This window comes from Danio rerio, chromosome 7 (genome assembly GCF_049306965.1).
Source record: "Danio rerio strain Tuebingen ecotype United States chromosome 7, GRCz12tu, whole genome shotgun sequence".
Taxonomy (NCBI): Eukaryota; Metazoa; Chordata; class Actinopteri; order Cypriniformes; family Danionidae; genus Danio; species Danio rerio.
This window is the reverse complement of record NC_133182.1, coordinates 26108394-26133313: the sequence shown is the minus strand read 5'-3', so window position 1 is coordinate 26133313 and position 24920 is coordinate 26108394. Positions and strand designations below refer to the sequence as shown.

At 36.1% G+C, this 24920-nt stretch overlaps 2 protein-coding genes across 2 annotated transcripts in view; one reads left to right on the top strand and one right to left on the bottom strand.

The window, feature by feature from the left end:
* The window catches only part of si:ch211-196f2.3, a 41651-nt gene that overhangs the window by 8928 nt on the left and 7803 nt on the right, over positions 1-24920 (bottom strand). The window contains exon 2 of the mRNA XM_073908432.1: positions 127-171. The gene's annotated coding sequence lies outside the window, so the exon portion shown is untranslated. The remainder of the gene's footprint in view (positions 1-126; positions 172-24920) is intronic.
* On the top strand, positions 13746-24405 carry ache (acetylcholinesterase (Yt blood group)). The gene is given in 5 exon segments (NM_131846.2): positions 13746-13946; positions 18629-20106; positions 20276-20468; positions 20624-20802; positions 21647-24405. Coding segments are annotated over 4 exon segments (1905 nt in total). The 5' UTR covers positions 13746-13946; positions 18629-18695; the 3' UTR covers positions 21769-24405.

The window sequence follows — 24920 nt, the reverse complement described above, 5'->3', positions numbered from 1 at the left end:
AAGACATAATTAAAAAAAAATTTACTAGAACAATGGGCAAATAAACAGTTAATCAGAATATATAAAACATCCTTATTTCCTATAAACAACCCTAAGTTGTGATTAAAAGATTGTGATGTAAATTACCTGTAGAGCTTGGATCCCCTGTAGAAGATGAAGCATCAGTGTTTGCTGTTGGGAAAAGAATAAAAGTAAAATCAGTTATATATAGAACTGACTGTTGTTTGTGTTATCTGATTAAATAAACAAATCACCACTTTCTGTAATGAGTCTGGTTATGAGGCAAGCGTGCAACACAGGATGAACTATATGAGTTGTAAAAACAGGTTTATTTTTCCCCCCTCTACATTTAGATTAGGTCAGGGTAACTAATGTGCCATATAGTGTGTTCCTGCAATTAGTATTAAAAGGGCATCAACAACAATAAATATTATTAAATATACTTCCATAATTCTTGTCCTTTAGTTATTACCAAGTCTTGGTCAGCATCTGTCAAACATTTTCCTTAAAATACCCTTAAATAAAAAAAATCCCATAAAAACACGATATGCAATCTCCACAAAGAAAACTATGAAATCATAACCCAGAATTATACAAATTCTAAAAATATTATCATGCCATATTCCAATAAATTTCACATACAAAACCTATTCTGTATATCTTGCTAAATACACCTCTCCGGGACAATGTATTGGTAAAAAAACATTCTGTTCCTCATATTTTAGCGCTCAAATTCACAATCCGATTGTATTTTTATTTGCTTCCGTTTTTGCATTTAACAACAGCTCTCATATAGTTTCTTCTGTACTATCCATAAGACACATTTATCAAATTAAATAACTTTTCAAAACTCAAAAAACTGTTCTCCCAACCATTTATTCATTCAATCATTTTCATTTCGACTTAGTCTCTTTACTAATCAGGAGTCGCCACAGCGGAATGAACCAGCAACTTATCCAGCATATGTTTTACGCAGCCGATGCCCTTCCAGCTGCAACCCATCACTGGGAAACACTCTTATTCACACACACTACGGACAATTTAGCTTACCCAATTCACCTATAGCGCATGTTTTTGGACTTTGTAAACCGGAGCATCTGGAGGAAACCCACAGAACATGCAAACTGAAATGCCAACTGACTCAGCTGAGGTTCGAACCAGCAACCTTCTTGCTGCAGGCGACTACCCACTGCGCTGCCCCTTCCTCCAACCATTTCACATTCAAATTGCAATTAAACTACACAATCGCTTAATCCACATCTCAAATCAGCTCCTTCTCCCACATCACTATAGCCAAGGTTTTGTCTGTCATACAATAAGCCAACAGCAGGTAGCAACACAGTATTTCTTCTGTACAAGTAAATCCCTCCGTTATCCAGAACTCACTATACAATGTATGTTAAACAAACTAATCAAATTAGATAAAGTTTGCTTCTAAACAGTTTATGTACTATCCTAAAATGCAAGAATTAACATATACACCATTCACCGGAACAGATATATGCTAATGCTAATCTGTCTCCTGCATTTAGCCACAAGTTATTCTCTGCAGATGTCCTACAAATAATGCGTAATAAATTTGACAAAGACCGAAGTGCGTGCGCATAAGTCCAAAAGTCTTTTTATTGTCTCTGGTCTCCTAATTTAGTCTATTCTTATTAAATAAAAAACCTTATTTAGATCATCTTCTCTGTCTACCAGACAATTTGTATTTTTTTTTTAAACCATTCATTTGTTATGCATATATATTTAGTTTCACCATACCTGAAATAAGAGAAAGACTAAGGATCAGAATAAAACCAGATTTGTAGCGTATCCCAATCATTTTCCAAAATGATGCCAGTCCAGATGCTTGAAAAATAATACACCGGATCCTCAGTCCTGTCCAGATGTAGCCTCTAACACATCTCAGCCTGTGCAACTTTCACACAGTTCAAAGCCATTTACTGACCCAAGTACATGGTACAGCTATTAAAAGTTACTCACTCTAAAAACCTTAATCATAAATCAAAGTCCACTGTAGGAGAGGTGTTGCACAGATCATGACACACTTATTAAGATAGGAGTCTTTTTCCTCAAAACGTTTTACATTCTACTTATTGTCCACCGCCATTTTATAATATGCATGAATTTTCTCAAAGATTTAGTTTCACTCAATTAACATGTGAACATACTCTCATGACCTGGGTAAAATGGCTGACAAAGTGGTTAAGTAGCCCTTAAAAGAATAAAAGACATTCCTTTTAAATTATATGTTTAAATAATATATTACATCATAAAGGCAAAGTTATTTAACCACTTAACTGTCATCCCACATTTGGAGTTAACAAACGTGTTATATTACGTATTAAACATAGTTTTTCAAGATAAAGTCTAGTTTAAAGTTTAGGTTTAACATTTTTTAAATTTACTTAAAATAGTTAAGTGGTAACTGTATTCAGTTTAGTCTTTAAGCCATTATTTAATAAACAATTAAAATAAACATAAAAATAGAAACATGCAATCTTCTCATAAACCTATGGACTTCCCATTTGTGTTTAAAAAAAAAAAAGAGAGAGAGAATGTGAAGCTACTATATTGAGTCTCTCTGTAAAATTTTCCTTCCTAGTTTAATTGAGATATGTTTTTTTAAAAGCCCCAATTACTAAAAAAAATAAAATCCCTGGATGCCTTTTTTTAAGTAATTAGAAAGCTTCTCTTATTGTTCCTCTATTTATAATAATGAGCTTCCATTTATTCTCAAATAAAATCAAGAAAATTACACAGAAAATGCTTTTTTTGCTTAGAGTTTTTTTCTAGTTTCTAGTCCAAATATGTAAGAATTTTTTAATTAAAATAATTTAAAAAGTCAAAAATATTGTCTTGTTTTTAGGAATAATTAATCAGAATGAAGTGAGTTTCCCTTAAAAGACGCAAAATCTGCTAAAGGGGTAAGGAAAATAATCTTATTTCAAAGCAAAAAATATTATATTGCTTACTCCATTTACAGATTATTTTTCAGCTTGTCTCGAGGTAAAACTTGATTTATTATTTCTCAAAACAGGACAATATTTGTTTAACTGTCTAGAAAATACATTTAGAAACAAGACAAAGGGCTCTATTTTGACAGTCCATGCGCAGAGTGCAAAACGCAGGGCGCAAACACTTTCAGGGCGTGTCAGAATGCATTTTTGCTAATTTAAGGACGGGAAAATCTGCTTTGCGCCGTGGCGCATGGGCTAAAAGGGTTGAGTTTATTTTCTTAATGAGTTATAGGTGTGTTTTGAGAATAAACCAATTAGAGTCTCATCTCCCAATCCCTTTAAGAGCCAGCTGCGTCGCCCCATAAGCGCATTTGCTACTTACAGGACTTAAAGTAAGTCTAAGTGGAAAAACTGATCATTTCACCAGCAAATAGTTTTTTAACAGAAAATTGTTAAACAGAGCATCTACAGCGTGACAACGAGAGATAATGGAACTACTTTCACTTTCTCTCTTGGATAGGGAAACCTTTACGCACAGACATCAATTAGTCTATAAATAATTAATTGCGTTTAAGCGCAAATATTTGTTTCAAAACTATTTCTAAATTCAGTTCTAATTTCCAGCAAATGAATAAATGAACAATAATAACGAAGTGTGCTCAAAAAGTTATATCCTAAAACACATGCTGTGCCCCATATGGTCTAAACCCTGACAGGTGGGCAAATCTAAGCTTGTTTTTAATAAAACAAATATAAATATGGATATAATAAATAATACTGCAAATAATAATAACATTATACAAAAGTAAATTGTTATGAATGAACTGAAAAAGCCTCCCGAGATGAAGAAGACATAAAAGCAGTGATTTTTCATATTTATGTAGGCTAGAAAATAATATGTTTTGTAATATTTTAATCCTTTATATTTATATCCTATATCTATTCTTATTAAATCCTATATATATCCTTAATATTAAAATTTTTTCATATGTAAAGATATTCGCCTATTGCTCTCTTGTGCGTATTAAGCAGTTTGTAAGCGAGGCGCAACTCTGCGCTGGAGTTTAGACCGGGTTTGTTTTGGTCTAATGAAAAATCTATTAGTTTCTCAAAATAGCAACGCGCCAGCAGTGCGCCTCAGAACACCTTCCTTTTTAGAACAAAACGCCTATGGGCGCACATATGAGCGCTAATGCATTTGCTATTTAAACAGCGTAGCGCAACGCCTCAAAACAACTCTTATGCCAAGTTGAAACTAGTGTGTATGATAGGGCCCAAAATCTCTAAGTAAGCATTTCTTTCAGTGTACATTTACAAAAAACCATTACATCAATATCATTTAGACCAATATCAGTTACCTCTGGATAACTCTCCACAACAGACATGCATGGATGGATAGATAACAAAATACAAAATATATTTCAATTAAATTAATTGATTAATTTAATATTGAAAATAGGGCTGAATGATATTGGAAAAATCTGGCATTACAATATTTTTTTTGCTGATATATATTGCGAAATGGGGTGTCACAGTGGCGCAGTGGGCAGCAAAATCACCTCACAGACAGAAGGTCTCTGGTTCGAGGCTCAGCTGGGTCAGTTGGCATTTCTGTGTGGAGTTTGCATGTTTTCCCCGTGTTAAGGTGGGTTTCCTCCGGGTGCTCTGGTTTCCCTCACAAGTCCAAAGACATGGGTTATAGGAGAATTGGGTTAGCTAAATTGGCCGTAGTGTATGTGGGTGAATGAGTGTGTATGGATGTTTCCCAGTGATGGGTTGCAGCTGGAAGGGCATTCGCTACGTAAAACATTTGCTGGATAAGTTGGCTGTTCATTTTACTGTGGCGACCCCAGATTAATAACTATGGACTAAGCCAAAAAGAAAATGAAAAATTGAATGAATATAATAATAATAATGAATATAATTTGACCAGATGATTTGAATAGCCCTATTCGGAAATATTTAATTCAATGCAAGCATATTTAAAAACGACAGAGCACAAATTAATGTTAAACAAATAGAGGTTTCCTGAGAAGTCTAACAGTATTGAAATATAGAAATTGAACTATCAAATGTAAAAATACACGGTGATCATTGTATAAACAATTTCATACAATAATATAAGATAATATTAAATAATATCTGATCTATTTAATAACTTTCTATCTTAAATAAATAATTTGCTGAGGATACACACATTGCGATATCAATGCTCAAACGATATTTCAGCCCTACTTGAAAACTTTGCAAAGCTTCTGTTTCCTCACACTCAAGTAATGGTTTCATATCAAAGGTCAAGGATATTGAGTTTCATTTATTGCTAAACGTAGTGATTATTTGAAGTCCTTGCTAAAGTTTCTATTTCCTCTCCACAACTTTTTGTTTAAGATCAAAGGTCTTCAGGGTAGTGCTGCATATAGGCATTGTTTACAAATCACATACATTACCTTCTACAGAGCAGCGATTCACCATCCTGCTCATGTGGACTCATAAGCACTCCAAATTGTGTAGTATATTTAATGATAATATTAGAGTATTGTTAGACATCTATTAGATTTTCATTGACAGCCCTGATTTGCTCTAGTCAAGACATCTGTTTGGATGTCTATTAGATGTCTACTTTAAAAAAAAAAAAAAGTTTTCTGACAGATATCTATACTGAAAGATAGAAACAACAACAGTTGAGATATCTATGATTAAACACTTGAAGTGTACATTCTCCATTTATATAATCCCTATGTGATGCGATATGTTAACTACACCTGACTGCATGGGCCATATTATCAGATTATCAGAAAAAAAGATTAGATTTTCCCCTGAGCCTTCCATTACTGTTTTGTCTTAGGTTTCACCTGAATGTACATGACATATTTTTTTCTTCTTCTCAAACAACTAATTTTGCCCTTGTTTTTCAGGATTTTCCTGAAAAATTCAAAGAACATACAGTAAATTTACTTGCGCAGAAGACAGGAAAGGGATTGGCATATTGCTGAATGAAAATTACACAATGGTGAGACAAACTATAAGACATTTTCCCTTCACTGGTTAAGAGAACAAGGAAACATGATGTTTTCATGCGTTTCATTTGCTCTCATGGTTCCATGAATGTGTGTTTATGACTACAATTAAGCTTTTCTTTGATGCTTTGAAGACAATGTACTCTGTACTTTGTTCTAATAAAATGCTAGTCATACACAGAATATCTGCACAAACGCCATGGTTTTTCATTGCTCTTTAGGCTAACATAAAAAAATAAAACCGTAATAAATGTCCTTTTGAATTTACAGTAATAAAATGGTAGCAGTTGTAATCCACTGTAAAACGTCTGGATCTCCCCTGCTCCACTGTAAACTGGAATTCTTACATATTATTTCCACAAAAAGAACATTACTTTTACAATGTTTATTGCAACATCTCTACATGAAGAAGTCTTAAGTGAATGTCGCAATGTTCAGTTTACAGTGGACATGTGGCATTGTCACCTGTATCCTGCGTCTGCGCACGTCATTTCTGTTTGTTTTTTATGGTCTATGTGGACTCCGCCTAGTTACTAGTCAGGCATTTTTTTACGCAAGTAATTGTGTGCTGTTGATCGTGGAACTAAAGGCCTGTTTTATAATTTATACGTCTTTAGTATTTATCAGTATTTTATTGCTTCTGTCCTTAGTTGCCACTGACATGTTGCAGATAACAAAGTATTATTCAGAGCCCTGTCAGCAAATGATTACCAAGTTCTTAATATCGAAATCAAACACTAAGTGATAGTTTGTTCTTCAGTGATGAGGGAAATATAAATAGCGCAGGACTTTGGATCATGAGAATATCTTTTACCGGCTGAACATTTAATCTGTCAAATGCTATATTGAACAGTACATTTTTTATGAATATAGAATGATTAAATCCAGACTGTCAAGTTAGAGATTATTCAGTTAGCTAAACATTTTATTTTGGATTGTAATGTTTGTGTAATTTAAGCATTTTAGAAGATAGCTTAGTATTGGAACAGTTTGTTTTTCAGTTTTTATTATTTTTTGTGAGATGCTCCTTTAGACTTTAAATGGATATTTAAAATCAAATCATATAATGTTCAAATCAAGCTTGTTTCAAGCTCTTTTAAATACATATGCAGAATACATGTTAATTACTTTACTGTTTTTACCGCCCTTTTTATTTATATGTCAAAGTCACCAGGGCCAATAGCATTTACCACCAGGAGGCGCTCTAGAGCAGCTTGCTGGGGATTACTCACAGTGAAGCTAAAAGAGACATATACTGTACATGTATGAGTGGGTCAGAAGAAGAGAAAAAAAGGGCTCTCTGTTATTTGAGAATGTTTAAAGTGACAGTTCAACCAAAAATGAAAATGTGTGTTTAATTTACTCGCGCTCAGGACATCCATAATGCACATTGTACCTTATTTTAAGGACAAATCCCATATACAGGCAGACCAAAATAAAGTCCTGTCACTCCTAATAATACATTAGGAGCTTATGAAGCCAAACAATATGGGTCTATGCAACGCAACCCAGCACTTAGTACAATCCTCAGTGATAGGAAGCAAACACTTTTCCATTCACACATTACTGCCATTGTAGTTATTTAAACCTATATTGCATGTCTTAGGATTTTGGGGGGAACTGGAGCACCTAGAGGAACATTACTTTGAACAGTAAAGTATATTAAAGTGTTAAGTGTATTAAAGTGCTAGTAGTTGTTGACCTGTTTTTATGAATGAAAGATCGCAGCTCCAGCAAAGTAAGTAAATACATACAAACATACACACACACACACACACACACACACACACACACACACACGTATGTGTATGCATATATATATATATATATATATATATATATATATATATATATATATATATATATATATATATATATATATATATATATATATATGTGTGTGTGTGTGTGTGTGTGTGTGTATTATGCACACATGTATGTGTATGCATATATATATATATATATATATATATATATATATATATATATATATGTGTGTATGTGTGTGTGTGTGTGTATATATGTTGTACCTTGAGACACTTTGCCTTTAGACGGACAGACTTAAGTGATGCTTAAGCACTGATTGTGTATTTAATAACATTTAATGTTAGTCTTTTTAAATCAAATAATGTTTTAGAACAGTTTTTTTTTTCTTATCTTAAATGATCTTCTAAAGAAAAAAAAAATATTCCCATTAAATGGCCTGAGCGAGATTTTGAAAGAAATGTCAATTAAACAAGTAAATTAGGTTTAAAATGTTTATTTTTAACCAGTGCTCAGTTGTAACTCTCACCATGACACAATCCCATGAGGCCATGGGAAAGGATTTATGAATGAAAGTGAAGTGAAGCTGGTTGGTCACATGACAGTAACAGCATGACAGATGCAGAAATGTTCAAGTCCTTTTAATTAAAAACAAATATTCGCACTGTACAATAACAAACTTTTTAATGGTTGTGAAGTACGTTCAAACTGAAAGACAGAACAGTACTGAGACGGTACATTATTTCAGATGCATAGCTTGTCTTTCTCAACGCTTACTCTGCTCTAATTGGTTAGATAGCCCAGTCTGTCGTGATTGGTTTACAGTTTCTAGCACATGTTAGAAACTAAACACCCATTACCGTATCTGAATATCAGCTCTGGAGGCTTAATAAGTACTAGTAAACAGTGATGCAATTATTATTTATGGCACTGGTCGTCATCTTTTGAATCTGTATCCAAAATAGTCTGATACAAAGAAAGTGTGTTGTTAACATGTCAACAAACACCAAAAAGCAGCCAGTGCAGTTCATAGACTGGCATTTTACACATTTGTTACAAAGCTGCTTATAAATTTGACATTTCCAATCAACTGACGTAGATTGCACAATACTTTGACGTATGTTTGTTTTAACAACATTGCATAACTTATCAACTTCTAACACAAAGTTTAATGCACTTCATGTTGTTGATAAAGAATGGAATGGAATTTGTAATCAGCGCCAGACAGACTTCAATTTGTAAGCAATCATTAAAAATCTGTAAACATTTGACCCATTCTGCCATTTTACAGCAGCATGTATGCATTTCCACACTTTGCCATGTCGGAAGAGCAGTTTTAAACTGCTCCTTCTCTTGAAATACTCCTCTTTACACGTCACACTAGATTTGCTGGTTACAGTGGCAGAGAAACTAATACTGAAAATCTGCCACAATTCTACAAATCAGTTCACACCTCCGTTGGGAATTAGAGTCAATATCAGTATAGTAATAATTAAACTTACAAATACAAACTATTTTCTAGCTGCTGACGTAAAGGTGCAGTATGCATGTTTGACACCCAGTGGTCGAACTAGGTCCTGCACCCATGCTTCAAAACACAAGCAAGAGCAGGTTGCCAGATAAATAAAAGCAATCACAGGTGGTAGAATAAATGTTTTCCATATTAAAAGGTGCTTTATTCAATAATGTGAGTTTTAATGCCATTTTACATGACATTTATTGCCATACTACTGAAAGCAGAAGCAGATAGTTCAGCTCAGGTCTTGAAAATAAAGTAAACTGTTTGAAATTGAACTGAGAGAACAGAACTTATAGAATAGAACTGGGACTCAGTGCGAGCCAACACATATTAGTGATTCAGCATCTACATTTAATAATGTTAATGAGATTTATTATGTATTATTTAAATTATAAAACTTACCATTCCGTTGGTGTGCAGTAAGTGCACTATTCTATGTTTCTAAAGGATTGCTTTTAAATTTCAGTCATGTTGCGTCTGGTCTAAACAGCCGAATTGCTTATCACTGCAAATCTCGTCATGTAGCGTGTTATTAGGACACAGGGTTACAATGTAACCTGTTCACCTAAGTCTTAGGTTTGTAATGTTTATGTTATTTGCTAATTAATTACCACCCCATGCGGAACTATGAATCTGCGTCCCATTTCGGAGGCTGTTACTGTCCACCGAAGGTCGTGTTTCGGTGGCAGATGCTTGCTTTGAGAATTCATAACTGTATGACTCAACTACAGTTTTCCACCAAGGCAACTTGGGGTGCTAAAATATAATTGACTACCCTGGCATTGGGCGGGTTAAAAAAACCAAAACAAAGACACTTTCCAGCACGTAATGCACATTTTTAAAGCAGAAAATTTGAACAAGAATGTTCTCTTAGCATGTTTCTTAAATAACTGCAAACATATTATGGTATTTTTATGCTTTAGAAGAGTCAAAAACATATTCAAGCACCTTGAATATGTCATCTTAAAGCTAATGGTGTAACTAGATTTTGATCATTGCAAGCTCATTCAGCATTTCATGTTTAAATCGCTTAAGCTTAAAGCAGTGAATTATGAGGCCAGAATTATTGGGGGTACAATGAAAGAGGGAATGAGAAAGAGAGAGAAAGAGAGAGAGAGATTAATGTGTCCATGCAATCACCAGTAGGCCAGCAATTAGATAATAGGTTGAGCTCAGCAAACAGATGCTTTTAACTGCCCTTATTGATTGCTCTGACAAGGCTTTTTTCCTATCCGCCATCCCTCTGCGTTTTTCTGTCTGCAGATTTTTCACTCTCTACTTGGCTTGGAAATACATGGAGGCCATGGCTGGTGCTGATCTGGCAGGAACCAGAGAATGCAGAACCAACAAAGAGGAAGATGGATTTACTTTGTTTTAGCATTTAAAATGGTGCACTATAATGCCCAATGTAAAGACTAGTGTATGCTGTGAGAAAGAGTAGCATGACCAATCTTTCACCATCCTATAATAAAATTGTCAACAAAAATATGAAATGCACTGTAAAAGTCATGATATTTTGATATGAATGCATGAAATTACATAATGTGAGACTTTATGCACTGTGAGCCATTATAAAGATTGTAGCAGCAATGAACAATTTCCCTGCTATATAGTACACAAACTACGATATGTGACTAAATTTATTGTCATCTCATAGTACTCATAAAAGACTACTCAGAAACTGACCTACTACTTCCAGCAGTGCATATTTAATTGACACTTTACTATCTAATGAGGCCATGGGAGAAAGTTTATGAATGGCAGTGAAGTGACGCCACTTACACAGATAGGTCAATTAACAGTAACAATATGGCGAATGTACTACATCCAAGTGTTATTCTTTATATTGCTACTTTCTTACATGGTGCTGGCATGATGATAAACGAGTGGCATCAGGACTAGATAATAAGCTGGTGAAGACTGAATAAGCACTGTGATTTCACCAAGTGATAACTTATCTATAACTTATCTAATCTAAAACAATAACTATAACTATCTAATCTAAAACAATTATCTATAACTTATCTAATCTAAAACAAGTACATTTCAACACGCATGCAACATGCATGCAAAAGGGTGTAACATGCTATAGAAAACTAACAATAACTGAATTATATTTACATTACATGTTGTGAAATGGTCATTTTAAAATTATATTTTAATTGAGCAAGAAGAAAGGCAGTAAAAAGCACTTTTTTTCTATTACAGTATTTTACTTGCTGTTCTAAGAAATATAAGTATAAATGGCTAAATATTATGGTTGGTAAACTTCTGATTTTTGAGAGAAATTTAATATTTCAGTTCAAATTTGGATACAAAAACAATAAATCATAAAAACGGTTTAGATGTTTAAGTTTGTTATATGCCAAAGAAATGAGAATACTTAAATTTTCAAACAGATTTTTAAGAAATTTGTGTTTTCTGAGTGATCTAATTAATATGAAATATGATACATACACTTACCGGTCACTTTATTAGGTACACTTGTCCAACTACTTACTTGCGTACATTTCTAATCAGCCAATCACATCGCAGCAACTCAACGCATTTAAGCATGTAGACATGGCCAAGACGATCTGCTGCAGTTCAAACTGAGAATCAGAATGGGGAAGAAAGGTGATTTAAGTGGCTTTGAACGTGGCATGGTTGTTGGTGCCAGACGGGCTGGTCTGAGCATTTCAGAAACTGCTGATTTACTGGGATTTTCACGCACAACCATTTCTAGGGTTTACAGAGAATGGTTCGAAAAATAAATAATATCCAGTGAGGTCAGCGGAGAATTGCCAGAATGGTTCCAGCTGATAGACAGGCAACAGTAACTCAAATCACTACGCATTACAACCGAGGTATGCAGAAGAGCATCTCTGAACACATAACATGTCCAACCTTGAACCGGATGGGCTACAGCAGCAGAAGACCACACCAGGTGCCACTCATGTCTGCTAAGAACAGGAAACTGAGGCTACAATTCACACAGGCTCACCAAAATCGGGCAATAGAAGATTGGAAAAATGTTGCCTGGTGTGATGGGTCTGGATTTCTGCAGCAATTTTTGGATGGTAGGCTCAGAATTTGCAGTCAACAACATGAAAACATGGATTCATCCTGCCTTGTATTAACAGTTCAGGCAGGTGGTGGTGGAGTAATGGTGTGGGGGCACACTTTGGGCCCATTAGTACCAATTGACCATTGTGTCAATGCCACAGCCTACCCGAGTATTGTTGCAGAACATGTCCATCCCTTTATGTCCACAGTTTACCCGTCTTCTGATAGTTACTTCCAGCAGAATAATGTATAATGTGTGAATCATTTCAGACTGGTTTCTTGCACATGAAAACAAGTTTGCTGTACTCAAATGGCCTCCACAGTCACCAGATCTCAATCCAATAGAGCACCTTTGGGATGTGGTGGAAATGGATATTGACATCATGGATGTGCAGCCGACAAATCTGCAGCAACTGCGTGATGCTGTCATGTCATTATCAACTAAAATCTCTGAGGAATATTTCCAGTACCTTGTTGAATCAATGCCATGAAAGATTAAGGCAGTTCTAAAGGTAAAAAAGGGTCCAGCCCAATACTAGTAAGGTGTACTCAATAAAGTGGCCAGTGAGTTTATATTCTTTGGAGTATACTTCTGATTTTGGTACATCAAGTGTTGGAAAGTAATCTAAAAACACAAAACTAAATTATTCAGTACAAATATTTTTAAATAATAATCTAAACACCTTTATGTTTTCATATCTACATTCCCAATTACATACTAACACAAAGCTATACAAAAATCAAGAGAATGTTGGTCTGAATAACAAATGTTTTTATTTGTTGTGATAAAAAAAATCAGGCTTTTCAAATCAAGCTATTGCTCCAAAATTGATTTCTTAAATTTTCTGTTAAAACACTGGAATGGCATCCACATTTTAATATAAATATGTTTGAGAATGTGGAACTTTTTACCTATTTTATTTTATGCACAAAAAAACTAACCTTTTATATAATATTTTTAAGAAATGTTATCATTAGCTACTAAAAAAATAACATTTCACCTCAACACAAAGCAATAAACCATTAAAGTTTAGAATTGTTATTATACATGTATAACTAGTGTATATGATTAGGTTGGCTTAAAATTCAATTATTTATTATTGGCTTATTATTATTTTGTTATGCCATATTCAAACAGAAGCGGATGGTTTCGTGCTACATGCAGTACGCTACACTCTGAGAAACAAGCAGAGAAATACAGAGTACCTGACACATGTAGCAGTGCACTTAAAGCTGACGCCTGTGCAAACGACTCACCCTACATAGGCACTTCAGAAACTGGGTGCTTGAGAGCGAACAACAGCGGCGCGTCGTCTCGCGAGAACTCTATAGTTTGTTTGTTTTTGTTTTTTTATACTCGATTGTGCTTATTATAAGGAGTCTCCCCCTACCGACATAGCAGTGCAGTACGACTCCTCTCCTAGTTCCGTCAGAAGCTTGATCCAGCGTTCAAATCAGACAGGCGAGACTATAATTCAGTCCCTTCACGCTTCCCCCAGCCCAGTTGTCCTGCTTTTGCTTTTCGCCCTACGGCACGGCAACAATTCTGGCTTTCTTCATTCAAGGACAGGCGGAGGAGTGGAAGAGCCTGTGGGAGAGGCGCTGAAGCAAAGCCGGCTTGTGAACTGGAGACACCAGGTACAATAATTTAGGCATCTTTGAGGTTTTTACTCGCGCTCTTAATGTGTTCTTCTGCTGACTGGTCCAACAGGCAACACTGTGTAGAAAATAATAAACACGGTGAGATCTGTGTATTTGTCGTCAGTGTATTTATTACATTTCATGTTGCTAATGTAACCGATTTGAGGCAGTTTACATTAGGCTATTATTTACTGTAGTATATAGTATGCGGTTGTTATACAGTCGTGAATGGCAAATGGTTTGCAGCGATTTAATTAAGATTAACCTTTGATTATTGCAGTTTATATCGTTTTGCAGGCCAACCAGATTGTTGCATAATTGTATTATATGCCTTTCATTTGTTTATAATCCGGTAATTACAAATAATACCAAAAGCGTCGCCTGTAAAAACTATGTGCATTTCAAACAAATGACTAAAACAAAACCTGTTGTGAGCATTGGATGCTCGTGCTTTGTAATTGTAATATGTTGTAGCGCTAAAGAATATGGATGTAATTAGTCGTGCTGGAGAAATACATCGGCGCACGCGCACTCCGAGGCCCCGGTTTCCCAAATTAAAGCTTGTTTACCTTCAGCACCTGTCTGCTTGTAACCTTGCCGTCTCCTTTGGTTTTTTACCACTTCGTTACTCGTTTGCTTTATCCTGATGCTACAATTAACGTGCTGATAGCCTATCTGTTGAAGTCCACCGCAAATCACTGCGATTTTAATAGCCTAATAAAATGTCAGATTTCCCTCTCACAGCTTTCATTGTGTCAGTTCAGCACAGGTACCCTATTTGGTTGGCTTGTTTACGCTTATTTTGATAATGGGTCCTTACTGCAAATGCTTGCCATATTCTCGTTATAAACAGGCTACTGTTAATACAGGATGTTGGACTTATTTATTAGTTTCCCAATACTATGAATAGAGATTGTTTGTAAATAATAGTCTTTTTTGGCATATTTATTTTGTATTGTAGATTTATTTTCATATAGTGTACAGTATCATCTCTGTTACTGTAAACCCTGTCACCTTTATTGTTTCCCTTCTTTAACTCTCAAAAGCTAATATGCGATGTTGGTGAAATGATAAAAAGAATAGTCAAGATTCATACTCTTGAATCATTAGCCCCCCTAAATTATCAGCACCCCTGTATATTTTTTACCCAACTTCTGTTTAACAGAGAGAAGATTTTTTCAACACATTTCTAAACATTATAGTTTTAATAATTAATTTCTAATAACTGATTTAATTTATCTTTGCCATGATGACAGTAAATAATATTTTACTAGATATTTTTCAAGACACTTCTATACAGCTTAAAGTGACATGTAAAGAGTTAACTAGGTTAATTAGGGTAACTAGGCAGGTTAGGGTAATTAGGCAAGTTATTGTATAAGGATGGTTTGTTCGACAGACTATCGAAAAAAAAAACATAGTTAAAAGAAGCTAAAAATTTTGACCTAAACTAGTTTGTTTTTTTTAAAATAAAAACTGCTTTTATTCTAGCTGAAATAAAGCAAATAAGACTTTCTCCAGAAGAAAAAAAAATGTTATCAGACATGCTGTGAAAATTTCCTTGCTCTGTTAAACATAATCAAAGGGTGTTTAACAATTCTGACTTCAACTGTATATAATAACAATAAGGGGTATTCACCCAAAATGAAAATCCTGTCATCATTTACAAGTAAAATATCATTAATCCCCTTGACATACTGGTAGCACCCTTATATAAGCTAGTAATCAATGTCTCACTAAGGAGTGTCTTAGTTAACCAAAAATAAATCTACCATAATATATTCACCCTTGACTTGTTCCAAATCATTTTCAATTGTTATTGTTAATTGCTGTTGTTTTGTTCTATTTTTAAGAATGTTTGAAATCTGTAACCATTGACATCTATAGTAGGAAAAACAAATACTATAGAAGTCAGTGGTAACTGGTTTCCAACACTTTCAAAATATCTTCCTTTGTGTTTAACAAACAAACAAACAAACAAACAACTCAATCTGGTTTGTAACAAGTGGAGTGTGAACTGTCCTTTTAACTGTATACCTTTATTTATTCTATTAATTTTCATGCATTGTATAAAAAAATCAAGCTATAGTTTAAAAAAAAGTGTATATGCTTAGTTACAACACACTCTTAAAGATGACTGCAATGGTATTATAACTAGAATTTTCTCTGAATTCATCTCTAAATTGAGAACATTATTAAAAGTAAAAAGCTAAAAAGCTCCAAATATACCCCAAAACAAGAATGACCCACTTGGTTTCACAATTACGTAGAGACTTCTGACTCCGATATTGATGCAGTTATGATAAGCTTTAAGACTTCAGAAGCTGTGCTCCGCTGGGAAAAGTTAATTATAGTCGTACAAGTGCCTCGGAGAAGGGTAATTAACGTTAACATTCTGTTGTAGCATGCACACTACCTCATCAACTGGGGAATTGTTTGAAAGCTTAAAATATTGTGGTTGCAATTGCAATCGTAGTGTCTCCAGAGTTGGCTTCCAGACAGCATGAGCACAAGTGTGTATGTGACGGCACGTGCTCGCTGCTGAGAACTCTCTCATGAAATATTAGATGGACAGACCACGAAACGGAAAATTCCATTCATCTCAGAGCCGCTCATCAAACTGTCACTTTTGAAATGTTTTGGCCTGTTGGTCATGTCACGCTGTGGGTACCAAGAGCTGACAGTATGAATCGAGCGTCATTTAGGTTTGCTTGTAGTCTTCATTTAGTCAAAAGCCCTTCCACTGTGAATGAGATGGAAATGCTGACTAATTTAGGCATTTGGATAAATCACATTGCAGGCTATATGGCATTTGTTGGACTTGTAGTCTTTGAAAACCAGATATTTGATTCTGCAGTTTTGCAGTAGATGGCTCTTTTTGAATTCACCACTTCAATAACACAAAAAGTGATGGTCTTAGATATGGATAAATGGGGAAACTGTACAAATAAATTAGGATGCTATGGATTTTTGCTAGTTTTTATGGCAAGAGTTCATTTTGAGATACATTAAGATTTTCTGGCAAAGAATGAGGATTGATGATTTAGCAGTGCTAATTGAAAACAGTGCTTTTCTCTTCAGGGTAGGATGATAACTTATCTCGATCATCTTGCCTCATATGGAATTATGGAAAGTTAAACAGAGAAAGAAAGCCATGTGTTTAATGACATGATGGTGTGCACAACAACGTGTAATCCCAAGCTGAAAGCAAACCCCCAGTGAACTTCATACATGGATTCCAGGATCTAATTTGAGTCCGGACAGCCTCTCCCCCTCTGCCTATCCTCGATCCCCCTTATAGCTACCCTTGCCCCCCATTTCCGACATGCAGCTGTCTTTCAAAATATTAATAAATCCATTGAGACGTTTTGGCTGATGAATTGTGTTGCAGTCCTTGAAGCCTCTTTTCACTATCGAGTCTAATATAAAGTTATTTTAAGACCACTTTTCTAAAATGGCCAATAGATTATGTAATAAGCAGTCCTTTTAAATTAATTTGGCACCAATCTCTTATTCTAATAATTCATGAACAGTGTCTTCAAGAGCATTTGAATGAATGTTTCAAGCAAAGCTTTATTGCCATTCTACTATACAGGAGGACATATCATAGAACGAAACGTCATGTCTTGCATGGGCACAGTGCTACACACTAATTAAACAAATATTAGCAAACAAATATAGAACACAGAACTTCAAATGAAAAATATAAACCTCTATAGATCAGGGAATTATCTGACTGTACATATACTGTGAGCATGTGGCTGTACGTGAGATTAAAATAAATATTGTACATGACATTGTGCAAAAGGTATATCTCAGTGTGAAGTGAAAGATGATTTTTATTGCACTTGCCAAGCACTACATTTTTCTAATTGAGTCCATGTAGCAGCAATTGTTCCATACTATGGAAGCTGCAATTATGTATAGAGAAATCAACAACAATAAACCTGTGTTTACAAAATGTCATGCACAAAAGAAAGAAAGGCATACAGGCCTGGCAAGATATGAGGACATGTGAAGGATGAAATATTTGATATTTGGGGGCAAACTCATCTATCGTGTAAAGGTAAACTTGCTAAGATTACTTAAGTGATGCTTTGTGCAATTTGCATATAGTGGAGAAAGGGTTGGATGGGCAGAGAGGCAGATGGACTGATAGAGAGAAGTGACACCCTCAAAAATAGAACCCCATACAGGCAAAGGAGGCAGGGGGAACAGAAATAGCCTTGTTCAAACAGACACTCGCGCAGCTGCAGTTAAATTCACGTACCCTTATCCCTAACTGTGCCCCCAGAACTAATCCAGTCAGCATAGCAACTAGGCAACATGTAAAACATAAACATACACCTCACAGGTGTGTTTATTGGTCCTAGAAAGCGAGCATTCACATGTCTAGAGCAGACTCTGTTTCTTTACTCATCTGTCCATTTTTGGTTGGTCACGCTGTTATAGCCTGTTTGGCCTTGGAATCCCTGTCAATGCACACAGTCACACTAAGCTTTGAGTAAGCAAAACTACTTTTTACTTTCTACTTTCAATTATAATAAATGATCTTTTTACCCATAAGAATTTCGTAGCATAATAATATGTTTTGTCTACTGTTTTCACATGCATGTGAATGAATTTGAATGGATGTTTATTTTTTCCAAATTTCTTCGTCTTTTGTTGTTTAAACACAGGTCATACTTGGCTTGGCTCACAACAGGGAGATCACAGTACTTTCCAGCCAACAAGTGAAAAGAAGCCATGAAGACCTCAGATATTTTGCTCTTGCCCACTGTGCTACTCACGTTCCTCTTCCATAACTGTTTCGCACAGGCTGAACCTGACCTCGTAGTAGCAACAAGATTGGGCAGAGTGCAGGGTACAAGATTGCCTGTTCCAGACCGGAGTCATGTGATTGCTTTCTTAGGCATCCCATATGCTGAACCACCCATTGGGAAGAGGCGTTTCAAGAGAGCTGAGCCCAAAAAGCCCTGGAATAATGTCTTTGAGGCTAAAGAGTTCTCAAATGCCTGCTATCAGTTTGTGGATACCTCTTACCCGGGCTTTCCAGGTATTGAAATGTGGAACCCCAACAGAGTGATGAGTGAAGACTGTCTTTATCTGAATGTGTGGGTACCTCCTACGCCCAGACCACAGAACCTCACAGTTATGGTCTGGATATATGGTGGCGGCTTCTATAGTGGCTCTTCCTCTCTTGATGTCTATGATGGCCGTTACCTGGCTTATACTGAAAAGGTAGTGGTTGTGTCTATGAACTATCGTGTTGGAGCTTTTGGATTCCTTGCCCTTAATGGCTCATCAGACGCACCTGGAAATGTGGGTCTCTATGACCAGAGATTGGCCCTCCAGTGGGTACAAGAAAACATCCACTTCTTTGGCGGTAACCCAAAACAGGTCACCATTTTTGGAGAAAGTGCTGGGGCAGCATCAGTTGGCATGCATGTTCTGTCACCAGACAGCCGCCCCCTCTTCACACGTGCCATATTGCAGAGTGGTGTTCCAAATACACCCTGGGCCACTGTTACCTTTGATGAGGCCCGTCGGAGAACCACCAAGTTGGGCAAACTGGTTGGTTGCACCTGGGGCAATGATACTGAACTGATTGATTGTCTGAGGAATAAACATCCACAGGAACTAATTGATCAGGAGTGGCAAGTTCTTCCCTGGAGCAGCCTTTTCCGCTTTTCCTTTGTGCCTGTCGTCGATGGGGTTTTCTTTCCCGACACCCCAGATGCAATGATTAGCTCTGGGAACTTCAAATACACTCAGATCCTGTTGGGCGTAAATCAGGATGAGGGATCTTACTTCTTGCTTTATGGGGCACCAGGTTTCAGTAAAGACAATGAGAGTTTAATATCTCGGGAAGACTTCCTGGAAAGTGTGAAGATGGGTGTTCCACATGCCAATGACATTGGCTTGGAAGCAGTTATCCTTCAATACACTGATTGGATGGATGAGAACAACGGCCAAAAGAATAGAGATGCCATGGACGATATTGTAGGAGATCAAAATGTCATCTGTCCTCTACAGCATTTTGCAAAGTCATACGCCCAATACGCTGCCCTCCATGCCCAGTCATCAGCGGCAGCTCCAGGAACACTAGGCTGGGGAAACTCAGGACCAACAGGCTACAACAGTGGCAACTCGCATGGTAAGGTTATTCTAGTGGTAAAGATAACTCATGCTTGTGGACAGAATTCAGTTTAGATTGCAAGACTGCTAGGAAGAAGAGAGCAAAAGAGAGAATTACAGAATGCAGCATTAATGCAAAATAGCATTTTCTCCATTAAAAAGTTTTTTTAATTAATTTATTTTTTTAGGTGCTGTGTACCTTTATCTGTTTGACCATCGAGCCTCAAACCTGGCCTGGCCTGAGTGGATGGGCGTCATCCACGGCTATGAGATTGAGTTTGTATTTGGCCTGCCATTAGAGAAGCGACTCAATTACACAGCAGAGGAGGAGAAACTCAGTCGACGAATAATGAGATACTGGGCTAATTTCGCCCGCACTGGGTAAGAGATGACAAGACTTAATGTCTTTGAAAGAATTATCGTCATGACTTTTTTCAGCAGAAAAAAAAAAACAATTTATTTATTGTTGTGGAATGTTTCCTAGTGTTGTGTAGAAAGTTGACAGCCTGTTTTTTTGTTGTTGTATCATTACAAAGTAATCCCAATGTTAATACTGATGGCACCATGGACAGTCGGAGACGATGGCCTCAATTTTCAGCTAATGAGCAAAAGCATGTGGGCTTGAACACAGAGCCAATGAAGGTGCACAAGGGTCTAAGAACACAGTTCTGTGCTCTGTGGAACCGCTTCCTGCCTCGTCTGCTTAACATCACAGGTAACAAACTCAACCAGTATTTCTTAATGTCATGCACTTAAATATTTTAATTTTTTTACATTTATTACATTGACTTTAAGGAACTGTAGTTCATGTTTTTAGAGTTTATATTGATGGTGAGAAACCGCAGACATGTGTTTTATGGCTTGGTCAGTGAAATTTATTGTTGTTTAGAAGAGGAAGTCATAACAGAAGTGAGAATCAATGCCTCTTTCTTACATTTTCTTTTTTCAAGCTAAAAAAAAGTCTGAAATAAGGTGTTATTCACATACTGTTAAATGTTTGACAAATGTTATTCTTTAAATGTTTTTCCAAAAGTGTATGATTTCCTGTTTTCAGGAGGAACAATTTATATTGTCTTGAATTGTATAATTATTAGGTTTTCTTTTGCTTCAGTGGGGAAAAGAGCTTCAAAAAACAAAGTATTGGCCTTAGCAAAAACCATCCGATTATTTATCAAGGAAATGCCTTGTCTGCGCAAGTGTATCTTTTATGCTGTGAATCTAAACAAACGTACTGTGCCAACTATTATACTGGAAGTGAACCAGAATATGAAGCAATTAAACTCTTGCTCTTTTTTTGTGGGGGCAGGGAGGCTTGTGCAGGCCTGTCTACAGTAACTTAAATCATAAGTTATAAATTCTCCTGTGGGGGCTTTTAGCAAATGCTCCATTAAATGGGTGGGATCTTTTTTGTAGCATTGCTGAGTCGTTAAATGGATGCCTTTGTTTTTACTGCTGACCATAAAGAAACATTTAAATTTTTCAGAGATTTTTCAATTCATTCTTGCCTCTACTTTCCTGTCAAACCTCATGCTGTTGTTTTCCTCATATTTCTTACCCAGATAACATTGATGATGTTGAGCGACAGTGGAAAGTGGAGTTTCATCGCTGGAGCTCTTACATGATGCACTGGAAGAGCCAGTTCGACCATTACAGCAAGCAGGAGCGCTGCACAGATCTCTAGATTAATCTGTTGTAAGCATAAGAGTGCAGATCAAAGAAAAGGGAAAACTGATGACCATAACCCTTAATAGTCTCTTTTCAGAACGGCAATGGCTGCCAAAGCTTTTTAGTTGATTGCGATCTTCAAATAGGCATGACTATAAATTAGCGAATGTTGCACTTTTGTGCAGAATATTATTCCTCCCCGTGTAAGATTTTACTCTTATAACTCAATTAAAAATTGTTACAAAATGTAAGTATTATCTTCCAATATTGCATTGGCTATACATAAACCCAAGGAAAGGCCAGTTCAAGCTGCTACCAGAGATTATCAAGTGCTACGGTCATCGAATAAATGTAACAGAAAAAAAATGTTCTAGTTATTACCTCTGAACAGTGAGTGTGCATGTCTTTTCCACTGGAACCTAGAAGCCCTCATTTACACTGGTCCTCAGGATCCCACTTTTTTTATTATTATTATTTTTATCCTGTGTTCAAATAGGCTTAAATAATAATGGCTGCTTCATCGTATGTTTATCTTTACATCTACTCAGTATCTCGTGCTTTTTCCCAATTATCATGTGAACTCGTCTGCCGTCTCTGCTTTCTGACTGTGGTCCAACTATATACTAATAATTCATGAAGGAATCAGGAGCCATTTCATCTATGTTGTCTAACTGTTCTGAATTACGTGGGCGAGTATGTGTGTGTGTGTGTTAACGTACTAATATCTGAAACCTATTTTCATTTCAGTTGCTACTTATATTGCATGTATTCTAGTGGCCACAGCATGACTCCTCGTGTGTGTGTGTGTGTGTGTGTGTGGATGTATGAAAGAGAAAGTCTTCGTTTACCATATACCATTTACACCGGTCAGTATACATGTCTATGTTTCATACCACTCATGAATTTCACCTCTTAGTTACAATTTCATACGGGCATTGTACGTTTGGCTGTTTTATCTTGGGGAAAGGAAGCTTGGCGAGTAAGACTAATGTTGTCTGTGTGCCAAAGGGTCAATATCATTTTTTTTCCTTTGCTGTCTCCCTCTCTCGATGGGAAAGGCTTCTCATTACGATAATGGAGGGAGAGTAATTTACTTAGTGCTCATTTGAAATGACAGCCCGCTGTGTCAGCCATCTTAACTCCAGCCCTACCTTCACCCTTCTGACGCGGTGGTAGTATGATGAAGGAAAACACAGGCGAGGGGAAGCTGTGAGGACAAACAAGAATACAGGGTTACAAAAGCCACTCCTATCGTGTTCTATATATTTATTGTAATATTTGATGTATTTTTTATTTGAGTAAATTATTTGCATGATTGCATCAAGTATCAATTGAACTAAAACTCAGTGTTTTAGTTAGCGTAATTAAGAGGAAATATTTTATTATTTGTGTATTTATTAAGAGTGTGGAACTGCATACATATATTTGCCTGTCGATCTGGAGCAAACATTATTTAGCATCTTACTGTGTGAATGTATCATGGTCAGTCATTCTCTCTTACACACATTTATGATGAAAATGCCGAATATGTGAATGCTAGTCTATGCCTAACTTCCTGTCAGTCAGTTTCTGCTAAATCTTGATCCGTGTACTTGTCTAGTACATTTGTTAACACTGTGGAAGGGATCCAAGTCAGTGCTGTGATAAGACAGCAGGTCTTCCAGCACACAACACCATGGGTTGACATTAAACATTTAACCTCTAAATATGACTAGAATAATGTAGATTAGCTTCAAGCAATGCCATTAAAATATTGTACTAGCTATAACATGAATGCAGGAAAGGTGAGATTTATGTGTGTTTGTTTATGGATCTAAAAGTGACAGCTGCTCTTTGCCCACTTATCTCTTCCACTCCATGAAATCCCCTTGTGCATGTCCTAGACTCTCCTTGCTCTGTACTATGTGCTTTAAAAATGGACTGTTATCCTCCGACAATATTAGTGCTGATGTCTGTTAATGTACAACATTTATAGCTATAAAGAAAGCATTTTATAATAGCCCAGAGATAGAGATTGATGTTAGCAATAACACTATACACTTAATATAGAATATATTTATTTGAACGCATTTACACTCGTGCAATTTCACTGACTATAAACAGTGGTCACGAATTGAAGGAATGATCATGGGGATTGTAAATGTCTACAAATCAACTGGTTCTTCAAAGCAATATAGAGTGCCATGTGCTATCTTTTTTCTAGTATGTTGTTGTTTGTCTAATTTGCATTCATTTTAGAATGGGTTTAAAGGTTTCCCCGATGACATAATTGTTAAGAAAATGTATTGCAGCTGATACCTGCCTCTTAAATTTCATCATACAGACAAAATATGAAATTGTAAAACCTTATTATTCTACCCCAAGTATATGTAGAACATTGCTGAGCAAGCATTTTATGTTCTGCATTTGTTGCACTTTGACAACATGCATATAATAATAGCAACCACTGTTATAGTTGCTCTTGTTGTTCATGTTTTTATTGTTCATTTGGTCCAGATATTGCCAGCTGTGTCAAAATAGTGCCAAACATGTATAGTGACAGCATCGTGCAAATCCTCTGCATGGTGTTACTTGTCATATCCGCCCTCTCTGGACATCATATCAGAAGCTTTCCAACGCATCCCTCAATAAACAGTAATTGAATTAAAGGAAAGCTACTTGTTGGTGTTTTCTTTTAAAAGTAAATGAATTCTAGTTGCCTGCTTTGTGCACTAGAGGGCAGCTGACGCCAGTATAAACATCACGCATGCGCGATAGATGCTCTCTCAGCTCCATTTCGATGTTTTTCTTAGTTGTAGTGTACATAGTGGTAGTGAATAGATAAGACGCAGAACACTATCTTCCCCGTCTTTCAATATCAAATTTTGAGGTTCTGGACTAATGTCGCATTTGTTAAAGGCATATTTAACATCATATAAAATCACTTTATATTTTGCTTAAAGATTTTATTCATTTTAAAAACTCTTGCCTGTGATTGCAAAGACGAATGAATGTGTTAAATAGCACGGTTTTCATCTAAACCAATAAAACCTTATTACCTCCGTCTGCTCTGACAAGAAAATATTAAAACCAACGGTCTACGTAGGGTTTACAGAAACAAGTACGGCTGTATTGCGCATTAATAAATTACGAATTTGGACCGAGGAAACCCTGAGGAGAAAGCGCGAA